Source organism: Marmota monax, unplaced genomic scaffold (genome assembly GCF_021218885.2).
Source record: "Marmota monax isolate L192 unplaced genomic scaffold, Marmota_monax_Labrador192_F-V1.1 WCK01_AAM20220418_F8-fsc00249, whole genome shotgun sequence".
Lineage (NCBI taxonomy): Eukaryota > Metazoa > Chordata > Mammalia > Rodentia > Sciuridae > Marmota > Marmota monax.
The window spans coordinates 1881118-1900411 of record NW_026694242.1 but is presented as its reverse complement, the minus strand read 5'-3'; the positions used below and the strand labels follow the sequence as shown (position 1 = coordinate 1900411).

General features: G+C 35.5%; 1 protein-coding gene across 1 annotated transcript; it reads right to left on the bottom strand.

Annotated features, from left to right (window-relative positions):
* Positions 1-1395: 1395 nt before the first annotated feature.
* LOC124108507 (ankyrin repeat domain-containing protein 26-like) lies at positions 1396-16212 on the bottom strand. The gene is made up of 7 exons (XM_058586238.1): positions 16202-16212; positions 15264-15444; positions 10099-11040; positions 8449-8580; positions 5166-5414; positions 4270-4440; positions 1396-2219 (listed from the first exon to the last, which is right to left on the bottom strand). The coding sequence occupies exons 1-6, from the start codon at positions 16210-16212 to the stop codon at positions 4303-4305; spliced, it is 1653 nt and encodes a 550-aa protein (XP_058442221.1). The 3' UTR covers positions 1396-2219; positions 4270-4302.
* Positions 16213-19294: the final 3082 nt, after the last annotated feature.

Genomic DNA, 19294 nt, shown 5'->3' with positions numbered 1-19294 from the left:
AAAAATAAGAGACCCAGAATAGCTAAAGCAATCCTTTAGCAGGAAGAGTGAAGCAAGTGGCATCACTATACCAAACCTTACACTATACTACAGAGCAATAATAACAAAAACAGCATGGTATTGGCACCAAAACAGACTGATAGATCAATGGTACAGAATAGAGAACACAAGAGAACAACCCACAAAATTAGAGTTATGTTATATCAGACAAAAGTACCAAAAACATGCATTAGAGCAAAGATAGCCTCTTCAACAAATGGAGCTGGGAAAACTGGAAATCCACATGCAGCAAGATGAAATTAAACCCCTATCTCTCATCATGCACAAAACTCAACTCAAAGTGGATCATGGACCTAGGAATTAATCCAGAGACGCTGAGTCTAATAGAAGAAAAAGTAGGCCCTAGTCTTCATCATGTGGGATTAGGCCCCAACTTCCTTAACAAGCTCATATAGGACAAGAATTAAAATAAAAAATTCATAAGTGGGATGGATCCAAACTAAAAAGCTTCTTCTCAGCAAAAGAAATGAGATGAATAGAGAGCCTACAGCTTGGAAGCAAATTTTCACCACACACACGAACAGAAGGTACACACACACAACACAAACACACACAACACAAACACACACACACATTCTTCATCTCCTTTAGTAAATATAGCACAATACCCCAAAAAGTCATCTCCAGTCGTGTGAAGTCACATGACTCTACTGCAGAGCAGGAAGGCCCAGGTGCGACCCCCTTACAGAAACACAGTGTTTGTTGATTTGTTGTACTGGGGAATAAACTCAGGGGCCCTAAAGCACTGAGCCACCTCCCAGCCCTATTTTGGATTTTAGTTGGACACCGCGTCTCACTGAGTTGCTTAGCACCTTGCTTTTGCTGAGGCTGCTTTGAACATGCAATTCTCCTGCTTCAGCCTCCCAAGTCAGTGGGATGACAGATGTGTGCCAGCACATCCGGCTCCCAGTTATTTTATTTTGAGACAGGGTCTTTCTAAATTACCGAGGCTGGTCTCCAAATTGCCATCCCTCTGCTTCAGCCTCCTAAGTCATTAGAAGTGGATGTGTCCTATCACACCCTCCTGGAAATGGATTTAATAAGATCATATGAACCAAATCTCCTTGTCAGAAACTCAGAAATGCATTGTGAGCATCTTGCAAATGGTTCAGAGATAAATATAGGTACATAACAGTTTCTATCTAGAAAGAGGAGAATAGATAAAACAAGTTAATAAAATAGTAACTTTGGGGGAATATTTCCTAGGGATTCTTTGCACTACTGTTACAAATCTTCTATAAATCCAAAATTGTCAAAATAGAACATTTTTGAAAGAAAAATGAATTTTTAAAACATCACCAAGTAACAGCATACTTGTTAATCATATCAGTTTTATTATGAGTGTTGTATTGTAGTTATCTAGCATGTTCTGATTTGTAGAAAATATTAAAAAATCATGAATGATGACATGTTAGCAATTCACTTTAAAATGCTTCAGTGGGCAAGAGTACTTTATACCAGAATCTGCAACTTCAGTATTATTTTCCAAAATTGTATAATCAAAGAGAAAAGCCAAAAATCATTAAGCAAATGCTGTTTCTGATTAGATAAGTCAGTGCTTCAGATTAAAATCACAAAAATTTTACAAAGACTGTATGTGTGATGGTACTATAATAATTCTAACACAGTAACACATTAATGAATGGATTTCCCCCTGGAAACACACCCAATCAACATAATCAGCATATCAAAATAGCACTGTGTAAATCTCTAGACCCACATTCAGTGATACATTTTTCATAATATAAATAATCCATCATTAATGTGACATTTAGGATCCACCAAATTAGTGTTGATCATTTGGTTGTTTGAATGAAGCTTAAATGCTAGCATTTAGACAGTTTGAAAACACATATCTCAATAAAAACTGGTTTGCATTTGCACTTCAAATTTTCTTGTAGATGTACATAAAGTTTCATATTTTGAGAATTTCATCATGTATATGATACACACATCCACTTCCATAGTTTTTAACATCATACATTTCACCAAACAATTCAAGTATTATATGAAGAGTCTGAAAAACAAAATATTAGCTTTCATATCATCTTTTTTCTTAAAAATCTCTGTATATCCTTGTGATGTTTCCAAAAGTAGATCTTGTCTTGGTTTATTAGTAATTCTTAAAACAGAAGCTTCAGTGGATCAAGATTCAAATTCTGTAGCAAGTGGAGAGAAAAAGAATTAAAGATTTTATAAGTATGAATCAAGTAAAAAAGTTGAGAACTTCTTTATTGTTCATAAGAATGAAAAACTGATATGTTCACAATAAAAAAATTACCATGAAAATCAATATGCCCATAGTGTTACCTACAGTTATCATCATGACCGAGTATCAGAGATCTGGGCTTCCCACCCCTTATTCATAAACTTGACACCATATGCTAGGGTACTCTGGCAAGCACTGGGATGACAATATGGAGATGATAATGGACACCCCTCAACAGTCATGTATTATAGATTAAAAAACAGGCAAGCAGGCAGTTGACATACAGATTCCTTGGCATTATGACAAGTATAAAACAGGACCCTATGGGGACACTGAGAAGGGACGTCTTTCCCAAATTTGTGTCAGTTTTGGAGGTCCTTTATTGGAGGTTATACATGAGTTGACACCTGAAGGATGAGGAGAAATTGTGACAGAGAGAGAAGAGGTACATGCAGATCATGAGAGGAGGAAGAACACTTGTAGAATCACCAGTCACTAGAAGCTAGAGTGCAGTGACAATACCAGCAAGTGAAAAGAGATAAGGTTGAATAACTTGACAAGAATCAAGTTAATTGGAATATTTTAATTTCTTGCTAATCAGGAACATACCTCAATATTTTAAAGGCCATCTATGCTAAGCCCTAAATGGAGAAAAATTGAAGGCATTCCCTCTAAAAACTGGAACAAGACAGGGTTGCCCTCTTTTACCACTTCTATTCAACACAGTTCTTGAATCTCTAGCCAGAGCAATTAGACCAATGAAAGAAATTAAAGGGATACATAGAGGAAAAGAAGAACTCAAATTATCACTATTTGCAGACAATATGATTCTATAACTAGAAGGCCCGTAACATTTCACCAAAAATCTCCTAGAATTAAAAAATGAATTCAGCAAAGTAGTAGGATATAAAATCAACACCCATAAATCAAAGGCATTTCTGTATATCAGTGACCAGTCCTCTGAGAAGGAAATGAGAAACACTACCCCATTTACAACATCCTCAAAAGAACAACAACAAAAAAAAAAAAAAGAAAAAACAAACAAACTTGGGAATCAACTTAATAAAAGAGGTGAAAGATTTACACAATGAAAACTACAGAACCCTAAAGAAGGAAATCAAAGAAGACCTTAGAAGATGGAAAGATCTACTTTGCTCTTGGATAGGCAGAATTACTATTATCAAAATGACCATACTACCAAAAGCATTATGCGGATTTAATGCAATTCTGATCAAAATCCTAACTCTTAAATATAGGCAACTAGAAAATAATAGTAAAGCTACAAAGATTTATTATTCAGTGAACCAATTCAAGAACTTAAAGAACATTCCTTGAAGATGTTTTCAAGCATTTACTGCTGTCATATATACATTCTACCCATCATCTGGATAAATTAAGCATTTGGCACTGAGCCAAGTCAGAGCAACCACCACTGGGGAGAACAAGATAGCTGGGTTGGTGTCACCAGGACTTCAGGAGAATCCTGTCTGTTCCTTCTGTTATTCACAGGCCCCAACACTGACTCTGGGAATATTTTTAACCACTTTGTAAGCTATACTTCCCTTCATCCCTGTGATGATCTTTCCCTTTTTCACAAGTATGACAACGTAGAGAGGAAAAACTATAAAGGACATTTTGTCTCTAGGTACCATCTAAGGATAATATCAAAGATCAAAATTAAAAAGCAGTTCATCTACCAGATGCCAGAATGTGCCGGGGGTGTAGTTATAGCAATATTGCACACATAGGGCTGAAGTTATAAAAGTCTAATAGACCAGATTGCATACAGGAGAACACTAAGGGAAGAAAGCTTGATAGTTTGCTTCCAGATGTAAAATGCAAAGGTGGGTGAAAGATAAATATTAGTACATTCATTTCCCAATATTACTTCCACAAATTAGATGGTCTAGTTAGCTTTTGCATGCTACTGATCTCAAAGTTATGCAGTAGAGACAAATTAAGGAGATTAAGTTGCTCTTTCAGTCTAGGTTTTGACGTACTTGTGGAACTTGGATTCATCTATATGGAAGTGTCTATATTTTTCCAGTTGTATTTCTTAGAGTTTTCAGTTCAGATTCCAGATTGCTAATTTTGAGTTCCATCTGAGTTTTTATTGAAGAAAAACCAGTCTGTCTTAGCTGTTCTGAAACTTCCGGTGCTGCTGCCTGGGTCTAAAGAAAATTAGAGAATATATCTTAAAAATAATTTATAACCCAAATAATTATTATATATTTATTTTGTTTAATTCTGAGTCAAAAATTCAGACAGCAATTTTACATGTGTAGAAGATACGAGACTTTAAACTTTACTCATCAGTGCCAATTACATTAAACCTGAACTAAAAATAATCCAGTTCTTCCTCTCCACCTTCCCTCCTCACCCCTGCCCACCTCCTCCTCCCATCTTCCCCTCCTCCTTTTGATTGCAGATGGAACCCAGGGCCTGGCCCAGGCGAGGTAAGCTATGTACCATCCAACTGTGATCTCAGCCAGGAATCCTTCTCATGTTAGCACTCAGATCATCCGATAATTTAAAGAATGATAGAATCAGTTCAATATAAAAACTGAAAAATTTAACCTAACAATTCAAGTATGTTATCTTCCTGCATCACATTTTTCTTTTGCTCCTCGTAGACTTCCTGATGCCCACTATTATTAAATATCAAATGACTATCTGATGACAATCATTACTCAGATCAAGTTAGTTATAAAATGATGTCAACTGAGGTATTTGAAGAGGGCATCAAACGTCTTCTTCCTCTTAGAAATCTACAAAACAACTTTGCTCAATGATAGAGGATACTCATATAACGATATATCCAAAATGCAATTTACAGGGAAGTGAGTTACAGCACATTACAGATAAATGATAAGATAGCCTGTAAAACCAGAAGTACTTGTTTTTGCTTCTCGTCTAAATCCCATCTTGCTGGTTGTTCAGTGCCTCCTTCCACACTAGTGCCCTGTGTGTGCCTTGGGAAGTTTACTACATCTTCTTCCAGCTTCTTCTGATTCTTGTCTATTGTTTCAAATCTATCCTGGATACTTTTTAGAGAAAACAAGTTCTGCAAAAAACACTGGTAGTTTGCTTCCAGACGTAAATGTTTTGAAGATGCACTGTCCATCTTTGTAGTAAGATCATTTATCTGCATGAATAAAAAACACAGTATCAAAATAAGATGCTGAAAATATTTGATACAACATCTATACCAGCATTATGAGGAGTAGATTAAGTTTCTATAATAGGGTATATTAGCTTTTTAGTTGGTTGAGGATTACAGATCTAAAAATCCCTATTCTGGCTACACAATGAATTTTGGGGGAAACTTAGATTTTTTTTTTCCCATACTGACAAAAGTGTGAGCATTCCACAGATGAACTCACTATTGGATTAAGTAAATTTAATTTTGTATTTAATCAATGAAATACAGTTAGAATAAAAGTCTTGACAGGTTGACCTATTAACAAAACTTATTGGTATGATATAAAGTAGTAACTTTGTGAAAACAGCTGTTAGGCAAATATATTTTCCATTTATTCTAGAATAGGTGTGAATATCAGATATTACTGTCACCTTGAATGGATTTATATTTCGACAAGACAATCACCACATAAACAATGTTGGTGACAAAAAAGTCAGAGAAAGTGCATGAAAAAGAAAAAATTATTTTTATGTGAGCTCTGAATAAAAGAGACCAAATGAGCAAAAATGGACAAGACAGAAGCACAGTACGAGCAAGACAGAGAGATGATGAAATCAGCACAATTTGTGAAGACTACCAAGAGGCAGGGGAATAAGAACATGTCCACATGTTAACTTGTAAATACATGTTCCCAGCCATGTAGTACTGGTGGAGTCAAGAAATGGAAGCATTTTAGGGTTCACTGATGATTGGCTAAGTGACATAGTCATAAAATAGAATTCTACTGGACAACAGAAATAAAGTAGTGATGCTTGCTACAACACCGAGGATCCCTGAAAACACTATTCTAAGTCAAAGAAACTGGTTAAAAAAAAGACCTGGTGTTGTATAAATCTTCTTGTATAAACTATCCATTATGGAGTAATTTTAGAGTCGAAACTATAAACCAGTTTCCTCAACAAAATTCCCAATGTGCAAGAAGTAAAATCAGGAATCAGTAAATGGGGCTGGTAGTTCAGTGGTAGAGTGTTTGCCTAGCATTGAGAGCCACTGGGTTTGGTCCTCAAATAAAAATAAAGATATTATGTCTATCTACAACTACAAAAGAGTTCTTTTAAAAGGATCCATAAATGGTTGGTATCAAACTAAAAAGCTTCTTCATAGCCAAGAAAACCATTAAGAATATGAACAGAGCCTACAGATTGGAGAAAGTCTTTGCCACATACACCTCAGATAGGGCATTAATCTGCAGGATATACAAATAATTTAAAATATTTAAAAACAAAACAAAAAAATAATCCAATCAATAAATGGACAAAAGAACTGACAGACACTTCACAGAAGAACATTGGCAAATGGTCCACAAATATATGAAAAAAAAGGTTCAACATCTCTAACAATTAGAGAAATACAAATAAAACTGCACTGAGATTCCTTCTCTCTCTGGTCAGAATGGCAATTATCAAGAATACAAATAATGATAAATCTTGGCGAGTGTGTGGGGAAAAGGTTCACTCTCACATTGCTGATGCGACTGCAAAATGGTGCAATCACTCTGGAAAGCAGTATGGAGAGTCCTCAGAAAATTTGGAAGGGAACCATTTGACCCAGTTTTTCTGCTCCTTGGTATATGCCCAAAGGACTTAAAATCAGCATGCTATCGTGACACAGCCATATCAATGTTTATACCAGCTTAGTTCACAATGGCTAAGCTATGGAAACAATCTAGGTGTCCTCCAACAGATGAATGGATAAAGAAAATGTGTTATATATACAAAATGGAATATTCCTCAGCTGTGAAGAATGAAATTATAGCATTTGCCAGTAGTAAATGAATAAATCTGGAGACTATCACACTAAGTGAAATAAGCCGACTCAAAGGTTGAAAGTTCTGTCTCATAAGTGGATGCTAACACACAGTAAGGGGTGGGGAGGAAAGAATAGAAGTTCATTGGGTTAGACAAAAGGGATGGGAGTGAGAATGGTAATAGGAAAGACAGTCAAATGAATCTGACACAACTTTCCTATTTATATACGAATCCACGACCAGTGTAACCACATTATGTACAAACATGAGAATATGAAGTTATACTCCACGTATGTGTATGTTGAAATACAGTCTACTGTCATGTATATCTAAAAAGAACAAAAACTTAAAATATATATAAATTACTATTGTTTACAATTATGAATTATTAAAAAATACATTGGCTTTCTAGGGCTTGGGAAGATGGAGGGATTAGACCACTGACAGCTAAAGGGTTCCAGGCTTCTTTTCAAGAACATGAAAATGTTTTAAAATTGACTGTAAGTGGTTACATAACTCTGCTAATATACAAAGAAAACTGAAGTTTACATGTCAAATGGGTGGATTAGATGGCATGTGTATTACATATATCATAAAAATTTCTTTTAAGAAATCTACTGAAAGAACTTATAGATAACATTTTTTCATTGTCTAGCTTGGTATCAGTAACAGACATAATACAAATATTTATATGCTTTCATAATGTATCTAAAATGAAAGAAAAAATAAGGGAAAAGCCTAGGTTTTCCAATAATTAAAAAATAACCTACACCATACATGTATTTTCAGAAAAGCATAAAAACTTTTTTGTATACTTTAAAAAAATTCATTTAATAATTATATGCAGATTCTGTATACATGAACAAAAATGAAGGTAATAAATGACACAATTCCCTGAAACATTCTATTAAATGGTACCTCTGGTTTAATTTTCCTTGACTCACCATGGAAGTCGGGATAGCATTAAAAGCTGCTGGGTTTAAAAAAAAAAAAAAAGTCTCAGCTTTCCTCAGGGTAGATATTTTTAATGAAAGATATATGACATTGTAACAGAAAAATTCCACAATAAAATTTTACGTGTAAGAAATAAGTGCAGTGTAAAGATCACAAAATATAATAAAATCAATTATAATGAAAATACAAAGAAAGCTGTTGATTGAAATGAGTGTACCAGAACAATTTTCATTACTTAAGCAGATTCACAGTTGACATGTTCGCTTTTGTACATACTTGACTTGTCATTTGTCTTAGTGTCTTCTTTAAATCTCGTCTTTTGTCTTTTAAATTTGTGTGAAAACGTGGTGAAGCAGATTGTAATTTCAGGATACCAGCCGGTTGTTTTTCAAGATGCCTCACAACTACCTGATGAGATATTTCTGTTAATGATTTTGTTACTCAGCTCACTTTAAAAATATATTAATATTTTATAATGATGTTTACTCAGAAAAAAAATCACTACATACACATATTCATCCTATTTTTCACATGTGTGTACACTCCTGTTTATTTCTGAATTCCCTGAAGGAAACAGAAGGTTCTATACTCCTGCCTAATCACTGTCACATTCTTTAGACAACAGGGTCAAGCCCTTTCTATGTACTGCCCTCGATAAGGTTGCAGTGCTTAACAATCTACTGAATTCTCAATCAGAAATGGTTATGCAAGTCTCACTGGTGGTGGTGAATTCTACAGAGGTTATTATCCCTCTTATTAGAGGCGCAAATACATACCCCAAATCCTCACATATTCAAACCTTTGCTGAAATAATTCCAATATACTTCCATGAGGAATAAAAGAGACCCTAGGTGACCTGCTCTCCACCTCAGTGCCTGTCCTCTGCTCCTAGAAATCTCACTGGTCCTCACACCACTCCTGCTCTACATAAATCCTGCCACCTCATTAGTCTGGAAATGGGGGTTCAGTGCCAAATTAATGAACTGTAGACGGCTACAATTATCTTTGTACTGAAAGGCTATTTCAGATAAGCAATTGGGCCTTGAAATGAAGAAAACTATGAGCAAGTTTTATCATGGATATATGCAATAAATTACAGATTAAATCCACTGTTTTTGCTGCAGTTCATCACATTTGTCCCAACCCATGATAATGACAAACATACTTTTTAAAGAGGTGGAGAGGTCATGAATAAAGAAAAATATCAGCACAGTTATTTTCAGATTTAAGTTGAATTGACATGACTAAAAATAAACTCACCAACTAGAAAGATATAAAAATATAGTGAAGAAAATCTATTAAAAAATACAGCATCTACATTTCAGTTCAGCTGGAAAATCTGGAATGAACTGTCAAAGTAATTAACTCAATTGTTATTCCATGATGGGATGTAGCTCATTGGTAGAGTGTGTGTTTTAGCATGGGCAGAGCTCTGGATTCAATTAACAGCACCAAAATTAGACATTGTTTCAGCATTATTGAGACAGTATTACTAATGTCATCATATACATCTACTAAGTCTGTGTATCAATCTCTCAAATCTTTATAAGAAACACAATTTCTTAAATTGAGGAATCTGTCATGTCCAAGTTTTAAAATTTCCTCCTTTTCAAATATCAAAATCCATTTTATCTAAGTTTTTTTGTGTGTTTATTTGGCATATGACTACCTAAGTTATTTTAAAATATACACATAGCATGTAAGAATTAGAGCAGGGAATTGGAAGACGTATCACTTCAAACACAGATCATTTATTTGCGCTGGGAATGAGGTCTAAGTTATATTTGCTGGAACTCACGTTGTACTTCTGTGTTGATAACACAAAACACATTTATAATATATGAATTTTTATATTCATCAAGATTCAACATTTAGCCATAAGCAAATATCAGTTCAAGTTTTCCTTCCAAGACCCTTTATACTTACTACTTCTTTCTCCTTTCCATATTGATCCAGTTGTTCTTTTAAATGATTAGTTTCACTGGTTAATTCCATATATTCATTTTCCAGCATGAGATAATGTTTGTCATTCTGAGCTTGAATTCTTTTTATAATATCCTGAAATTGGGTTTGGATATTAATAATTTCATCTTTTTTATCATTAGCTTTGTTCTGATAGTCATGCAATTGGTCTTTCAGCAATGTAGTTTCACTCTGTAGTTTAGATACCCTCTCTCTAGAAGCTTCCTGCTTTCTGAGGTGTGCATTCCTTTTTCTTTGTTCATTTTGATACCCGTGTTCCATCCCCTTCAGTTGGCACTGTCTTTGTTTTAGGTGTCTGTTTACCTGTTCTGTAGCCAAAATCATGACTCTGAGAGTACCTCTTGTCTTATGCAGCTTGTTTTCGAGGTCACTAGTTTTTATTTCAGACTTTGGAGCCTGTTGGGAAGGAATCTCACTACTAACTTCTAGGTTAATTACATCAATGTTCTTTTCTTCCTGTGAACTAAAGTCTTTATCTCTGGCTCTCTGGAAAGCAAGTTCTAGATTTCTTTTTGGAGTTGGACTTTCACCCTGATGGTGTGGAGCAGCACCAGGTCTGGCAGGATGGGATTTGACTTCTGTTTCTGGTCTTTCTGTGCTCTGTTTTTCACTCTCCAGTGTGCAGTTTTGCAGTGTACTCTCAGCTTTCCAAATATCCAACTGTTCATTATCCTGGAATGTTTTTGTAAGTGTTTTCTCATTCATTTTGTCTGTCCTTGGAAGGTCAACATTCTTTTCTGTTAAAATTTCAGTATTCTTAAGGCACTTCTTTTCCTGGTTCTGATATTTTATTGGGTCCATTCCCAGTCTCCTCATAGAGATTTCATCCTTTGTCTTGTGATATTTATGCAATGGCTTGTTGTCTGACTCATCTCTAGTAGGAATCTAAGTAAAAGCAAAGAGAGACATTTTGCTACAATTCAATAAAATGACATTTTATAATTTCCTCTAAAATTAAAGAATAACCTGTACATTTATACGGCGAAAGGGTTTCAATAGATACTCCACTGAAGAAAAATTAGATGTAAACTTCTGAGCTTATAGAAACATAAATTCCCAAAAGTTCAAAAAGTTAATCCAAGAAAATGGATCTATGAGAGTAAAAGGAAATTTCAATTTAAAGAATGTCAGAATTGCCAGGTACAATGGCACATGCCTATAATCCCAGTGGCTCAGGAGGAGCCAGGAGGATCACAGGTTCAAAACCAGCCTCAGCAATTTAGCGAGACCATGACTCATTCATTAAAAAATAAACGGCTGGGGATGCATCTCAGTGGTTCAGCACTCTGGTTCCAAAAAAAAAAAAAAAAAAGAAAAGAAAAAAAGGATTGAAAAATTCTGAATTACAGCAGACTGAAAGAATAGAGTAACTGAAGAGTTTGCCAATGTTAAAAAAAATTTTTTGCAGAACAGAAAACAGAGAGACAGACCCACATATATAATCTCATTCTAGAAAAGGCATCATAAACATGCAAAGGAGAAAAGATAAGTTCTTCAACAAATAGTGCTAGGAAAACTGAAAACTCATATTTAGTACGAGAAATTTAACCTCTATTTCTCACCCCACACAAAACACAAAGTGGATCAAGGACCTAGACATTAGGCAAGAGACCCTAGGCCTATTAGAATGTGAACAGAGAGCCTACAGAGGACTGGAAGGGGGGTGTTTGTCACTGACACCTCAGATAGAGCATTCATTTCCAAAACAAACAACTCAAAAAAACTTAACACCCAAAACCACAAAACAGAACAAATAACCCAATCAATAAATGGACCAAAGAACTGGACCAAAAGGACCAAATGGACCAAAGGCACTTCAAAGAAAAAGACATGAAAACAGTAAAGAAATATATGAAAAGAAGTTCAACATCCCTAGCAATTAGAGAAGTGCAAATTAAAACTATACTGAGATTGCAATCTCACTGCCGTCAGAATGCCAATAGTGCAAGTAAAATGTGGCATATATACATAATGGAATTTTACTCAGCAATAAAAGATAATAAAATCATGGCATTTGCAGGTAAATGGATGGTACTGGAGAAGATAATGCTAAATGAAGTTAGCCAATCCCCCAAAAAACAAATGCTGAATGTTTTCTCTGATATAAGGAGGCTGACTCATAGTGGGGTAGGGAGGGGGAGCACGGGAGGAATACATGAATTCTAGATAGGGCAGAGGGGTGGGAGGGAAAGGGAGGGGGCAGGGGGTTAGCAAGGATGGTGGAATGTGGACATCATCATCCAAAGTACATGTATGAAGACACAAATTGGTGCCAACATACTTTACATACAACCAGAGATATGAAAAAAATGTGCTGTATATGTGTAGTAAGAATTGTAATGCATTCCACTGTCATTTATTTTTAAAAAATCAATAATAAAAAAAGAATGCAAGTAACAAAAAATGTTGGTGAGGATGTGGGAAAAAGTTTCACTCATACATTGCTGATGGGACTGCAAATTGGTACAATCACTCAGGAAAGCAGCATAGAGATTCCTCAGAAAACCTGGATGAAACCATCATTTGACCCAGTTATTCTGCTCCGTGGTGTAAACCCAAAGGATACTACAGTGACACAGCCACATCGATACTTACAGCAGCTATTCACAAAAGGTAAGCTATGGAACCAACCTAGGTGCCCTTTAACACATGGATAAAGAAAATGTGTCATATATACACAATGGACTCAGCCATGAAGAATAATAAAATTATGGCATTTGCCGGTAAATGGATGAAACTGGAGACTATCATGCTAAGTGAAGTAAGCCAGTCCCCCAGATCCAAAGCTTCATATTCTCCTTAATCTGTGGATGCCGACACAGATAGGGGTGGAGGAGGGAATTGAATTAGATAAAATAGAATAACGGGCTGGGAGGGAATGAGAATGATGATACAGTGAACCTGACATCACTTTTCAATGTTCACATATGAATACACAACCAGCAAAACTCCACATCGTTTTCAACCACAGGAATGGGATCCTAATTAGCATAAGTTATATGCCATGTATGTATAATATGTCAAAACACCTCTACTGTCATACATACCTAAAACAAAAAATAATTCACTATTTTTATGTTGATATAACTTTTCGAATTTTATTTTCTACACTTTAAACAGTTAAAAATTGCAAATATTTTATTATGTACCTACCTGTTGGGGTGGCTTCAGTGGCAAATAAAAGAACATTTAACTTTAAGAAGAATAAGTTTCCAGTCTGACAGCTCAAGCATTTGACCAGCCTAGTACGAGCCTTAGCTCTACATCTACTCAGACACACAAGAGATCCCCAAGTTCTTTTTCTGAAAGTATTTCTCCCTTATTATATTTCTAACATTTTGGAGCAAAGTATGAGAATTGCATCTATTGATAAATGATATATCTAGGAACAGCACTAACCACATGTATGTATACCAACGAACAATGTATCACAATTCTGAAAAGGAGGGCGAGGCTACAAACATAGGGAAGTTGCAAGATTTTTCTCCAAGTATTTTGCCTCTGCTCCTAGTGCTCATCCACCAAGCCAGTTATTTCTGACCTACGAATGGATAAACACCAAAGAAGGCTTGTGTTTCAAAATACAAATGACAAATAAGGCAAAATGTGCAAGGCTCTACTCAGAAAATCCTGAGATTGCTACTCAGCAGCATTTGTTTCATCTCAGTGAGGTTTGATACATAAGTCAATATAAGAAAGGGGAAATAAACTGACTTTATTGATTAGGAACAAATACTTACCAGTAACTTATTTCTAAGAACATATTATGGTATGCCATTGTTTCCAAAGGTGTTTTGCACTGAAATAAGAGATTACTTGGAGCAAAGTGTTTCTCTTCTCAAGAATGAGGAAATGATATACAAAATCAGGGTCCTCACTGGCCACACTTTTCCTCCTTACTTAACAGTGGGAGCAATAACACACATTAACACACCAAGAGAGTGAAGTCACTGCTCCAAAGTAAAACATCTACTATTAGAAGCAAGGGTTTTGAGATCATAGAGAAATCATCTATTCCTGTGGAAAATAGTAAAAGGCCTTTCTCTTGATGAGGCTACTCTCAAAGCCATCATGGGACTGCTGCAGAGAAATAGAGTTGACTTAAGAACATTACTGAATTCAATGGGACAAAAAATGCCACCCTCACCCCCAAAATATGTACATTATGGTTATGTATATATGGATTTGAAACCCTGTATACTTTTCCATGATAATTACTGTTTAAAATGTTACACACACACACACACACTTGAAAACAATAGAGAAAAATAACTCAGGAAACGTATCCTTTTGGCACACATCCGTCTCTTTTTGTTTGCAAAGATGTTTTACTGAAATTCCATATTGTAAATTCTGGCATTCTGTAATCATGAAAGTTGTCTGTAGGTTTCATTTTGTTCTGCTAAAATCTACAAATTCATTTCAGCAAGGTTTTTGACCACATATCAGCATGTAGCAGAAAGTTCTAAAAGCTTAATTAAAGAGTGGTACCTTAAAAAAAAAAAAACTCAAGAGTAGGTTTACTCTTTTATTTATTTATGCATAAATGACTTACATTTCAACTGCACAAATGACAGATAAATTTGTCAGAGTGAAAACATTTCTTAAATACAGGTAGAGATGTAATTGTAAAAAACTTTAAAAATGTATTTAAATAGTTTTATAGCTATTTAGTCTGTATCTTAACATAAAAAACCCTAAATTGGCATTTATATCAGTGATCAAAGTCAACTTCTTCATTCAGGAAACAAATGCTGAACATCTACCAGATGCTTTGCAGTAACTGATTTTGCCATAGATGCCATCATTTAATTTTAGAGTCACATTACATTATTTTAAACCCACATACCAATGCTTTGGGAGACCATAGACTGCTTATCGACGGATGACCTGGAAGTCTGTATTTCCTGGCATTGTGGGCGATGTCTGAAGTGTGTGGATGTACACACACATGATGACTGCATGTGGGTGAAACTGCCCAACAGCACATTCCTCAGACCACATTGCCACCATTAAGTGAAACATGGCCACATACAGTAAGTTAAAGGGATTTTATAAATCATACAGAGGAGATAAAGAATTTGAAACTCTACTGAAGGGTCATTTACCTGATCAAAATGATTTCTTGCAGTCCTTAATTTCATACCCAATGTATCGACAGAGATTTCAGCTTGCTTTCTCACTTTATCTTCTTTGTTATATTCCGCTTCTTTGTCTTTTAACTGGTCCTTATTTTTTTCACGTAAAAGTTCATCATTTCTTCTCTTTGCCTCTTCCTTCAAGGCACACCTGGAGTTAAATATGGTTATCTTTAAATTAATTTTTGCCAGAAATGAAAAAAAAGTCTTTTTATGTTCTGGCTCTTTGTATGCTAATTTAGAATCCTAATAAAAATTCTATATTCTCTGAAGCTTTTCTTTTCTAGCTTCACATTTTTAATTTCTCCTTTATTCTTGTCTAAAACATACCTAACTGAAAGGCATAATAAAAGACTATTTTATTATTTGGTAAGTTTCTGTTACTAGTAAACCTTTTAGATACTTCAGAAAAGGAATTCTGAAATAATTTGGTAAACTGACCAGCTCAAAATGATCTTTTTTGCACTATCAGAGATCCTCCCCAGTTAAAAAGATAATTTCAAGTCAAATAAGTTTTAAAGACTTATGAATACGGTAGTAATATGATTTCATCTTCATAAAATATGTCAGGTATACCTACAATTGACTTATAGTACAGCAGCATATTCAGAAATTCTTCTTTAAACATATATCTTTTGTATCACTGTAACCCAAAACTGGGATAAGAAATCTAATACCTGTTTTTACACTTTTTCTGTTTCTTTTATAGCAACATTTTCAACTTACCTTGTTGGTCATTATGTATTTTACAAACAAGTTAAAATCCCCTTTGCAACAATAGAGAACCTAATATTTAATCCAATAATAAAGATTAATGCCCTTTAACAGATGAATGGATAAAGAAAATACGATAAATATACACAATGAAATATTGGCCATAACAAGAATGACTTTATGTCAACATGTACTCCACCGTCATGGACACTTAAGAATAAAAAAAGTTCTTTCAATATAGAAATCTGGGGCTGGGGATGTGGCTCAAGAGGTAGTGCGCTCACCTGGCATGCATGCAGCCCGGGTTTGATCCTCAGCACCACATACAAACAAAGATGTTGTACATGCCAAAAACTAAAAAAAATCTAGGATATGATACCTCAAATCGTGGAGTTGTTGTTTCAGTTCTGCATTTTCCTGCTGAAACTCTGATAGCCCCTTTTTTTTTTACCTCAAATAGGAATCTGAACAAATGTGATTTATAAATGAGAGTAAATTTGATTAAATTTATTTTTAATGAATGTTAATGTAAAAACTGTACCTGAGGGTCTAGCTCAGCACTAGCACATCACACTAGTCATACAAAACCCTGGATTTGATCCCAGGCATAAGAAGAAAAACTACAAATGTATAAAAACATGTTTTAGGGCAGTGAAGAAAACCTCATTGGTGAAATACAAACTTTCTTGAGCAATTTAGAAATCCAGATCAAATATCTTTTTAAAGCTTCCCTACTTTCTATATTAAATTTTTCAAAAAAAGTAAACAGAAATATAGAATATAATTTTTTCTCTTCTTTTGTTCTCACCACCACCTTTGGCACCAGGAATTGAACCCACAGGAGTGACATCCCAAGATCTTTCTTTTTTTTAAATTTTCAGACAGGGTCACACTGATTTGCTTACGACCTTGCTAAGTTGCTGAGGCTTGCTTTGAACTTTTGATCCTCCTTCCTCTGCCTCCTAGGCTGCTGGGATTATAGGCATGTACCATGGCACCTTGAGTGTAAAATGATTTTTTCTAAATAATATTTCTTGAAACATTAATTGTAATAAAATAGTTAAAAATATAAACAAATAACACCAAATTCTGTTAGTTAAATAAATAGCAGAAGGGGTTCCATATAGCCATTAAAATTGTGACAGGGAAGAATATGCATTTAATTTTTAGAAGTAATCACATTTATCAATGTTATCTAGTTTGTAAGAAATTTGTATTTTATTCAATTTTTCTCCCTTGCAAAATGCCAACAGATAAAGATTTTTCCTTCTTATTTCTACTGGAATAAAGGAAAGGGTTCCACCCCTACTTTGAATCTAGGATATGATACCTCAAATCGTGGAGTTGTTGTTTCAGTTCTGCATTTTCCTGCTGAAACTCTGATAGCCCCTTTTTTACCTCAAAATTCTCATTTTCTAGTTGTGCATTTCTTTTTAAATGTAGTGAACACTGTGAACAGTGATGTTTTTTAGGTTTTATTTTTCTTTGAAGTGATAGAACATCTTTCTGGGTTTTCAACAAAATAACAGAATCTGTAACAAAGAAAAGAAAGTGGAAACACAATATGTGAGTAATTTTCATATACGAATGCTGTATATTTCACATAAATTATTCATACACTAAGCCAATGTGTGCCTACAAAATGTGACATATTTTGCTGTTTTTGCAGATGAAGCAGAAGAGACGAGACCCTTCTTTAGCTTAAAGTCTAATGGAGAAGACAGACACATGAAAACCATTATAAATTCAGACAGATGATATAAGATAAAACAATCGAGACCAAAAAACACAAAATGCATTCATACACAGGTAATGTTCATAATGGAAACTCCCATATTGCCTCAAAACACTGATTACCCTGGTCTTTTCCATCTGGCACGTGACTGAAATTTCTCTGCCTCCATGGCTTCTTTTCCTTCATTTACTCGCTGTGCGCGCGCACACGCGCGCGCGCTCTCTCTCTCCCCCCCTCTCTCTCTCTCTCTCTCTCTCTCTCTCTCTCTCTCCCCTTCTCAGTGTTTATTACCCCTTCCCCTCTGCACTGCATGACTTCCAACTCCCCTGTGATCTGTGCATGTCTTGTAGAGGGACACTCCCAGTGTAACCTGCGGCTGGACTTTGGGTCTTAAGAGAGACAACTCATTATCTTTCTGGTTTTCTCAATACTATCTGTCTACTAGGTTCATTTCTCCAAGTATTAGAATAACCAGGGCTCATGGTAGAAATCGATATTCCACCCCCAGAACTGTGTAGACTATGTTCTTCTTACCCTGGTCATGTCCGTCTGTTTCCTCCTTTGCTCTACGTTGCTTCTCACTAGATGAGTGAGAAACCTGCATCTGCAGATGAGCCTCAGAGAATATCTGCAAAACGAATGACCCCAGTGAGTTGAATGAAGATTTCGTGACCACTCTTTTAGACATCACCCAATTTTTGGTCTAAAATGTAGACAAGTCCAGACTGACCAGTCATCCTTTCCACAGGGCAGCCTAGCGTTTATGCTCCAGATAAACCTGAACTCTATTCTTCCTATGGCTCTGGATTTGTTAAAAGCAGGACAGAGTTCACAGAAAAGGCATCCCCTGACATGATGCTAACAGAGGTGTACACACACCAAAGAAGGGGAGGAACAAAATTCATTGTAACTCATTCTCCTTCCCATTCCCCTTCACATGTAAGAGGGTTTTCCAAGTCTTATTTAAAAGGATTTTTGAGGAATACTCTTGATATTACATGGGATTTCACATTATAAATGCTAGACTGACAAAGTTTTCATTTTAAAATATGAGACTTAGGTGTTCAGTTGGGGACCTGACACTGGGATCAGACCCCTGCCCAAGGACCCACACGTGCAGGCCAAGTGACATATATCTAGATGCATGCTACCTAAACCTCGCCCTGGGAATGCTGGCAATGTCAGAAAACATGGTGAGACGGCATCTCCAAATTCCATCATTCCACCGTTGTTGCATCCAAATATATTTCTTTAACACACACTAAAGACATTTTGATCAAATACTCAATATATTGACCGATTTTCTGCATGCATGAGAAACGAAATGGAAAGGTCACCACAGAATAAAAATCGTTCAACGTGGAGCAAATGATGAGTGATTTTCACCAGGATGTTTAGCCTTTGGCAACCATCACCCTTCTGTAGGAATGTATCCAGTGGCCATTACACACCATTCATGGTACAGGTCCTTATTCCTCAGTCTCATGTTTCATCTCAACGTTTTTCCTTTTCAAGGAGCTTTCTCACGTGGAAGCACAAGTGGCATTTAGAT

Excerpts from the sequence above, each read along its gene's own strand:
- LOC124108507 (XM_058586238.1), bottom strand. Across the intron at positions 5,415-8,448 it reads TAAGACAAATGACAAGTCAA|ATAAATGATCTTACTACAAA; the intron begins GTATGTACAAAA and ends TTATTCATGCAG. Across the intron at positions 4,441-5,165 it reads TAGACGAGAAGCAAAAACAA|ACCCAGGCAGCAGCACCGGA; the intron begins GTACTTCTGGTT and ends AATTTTCTTTAG.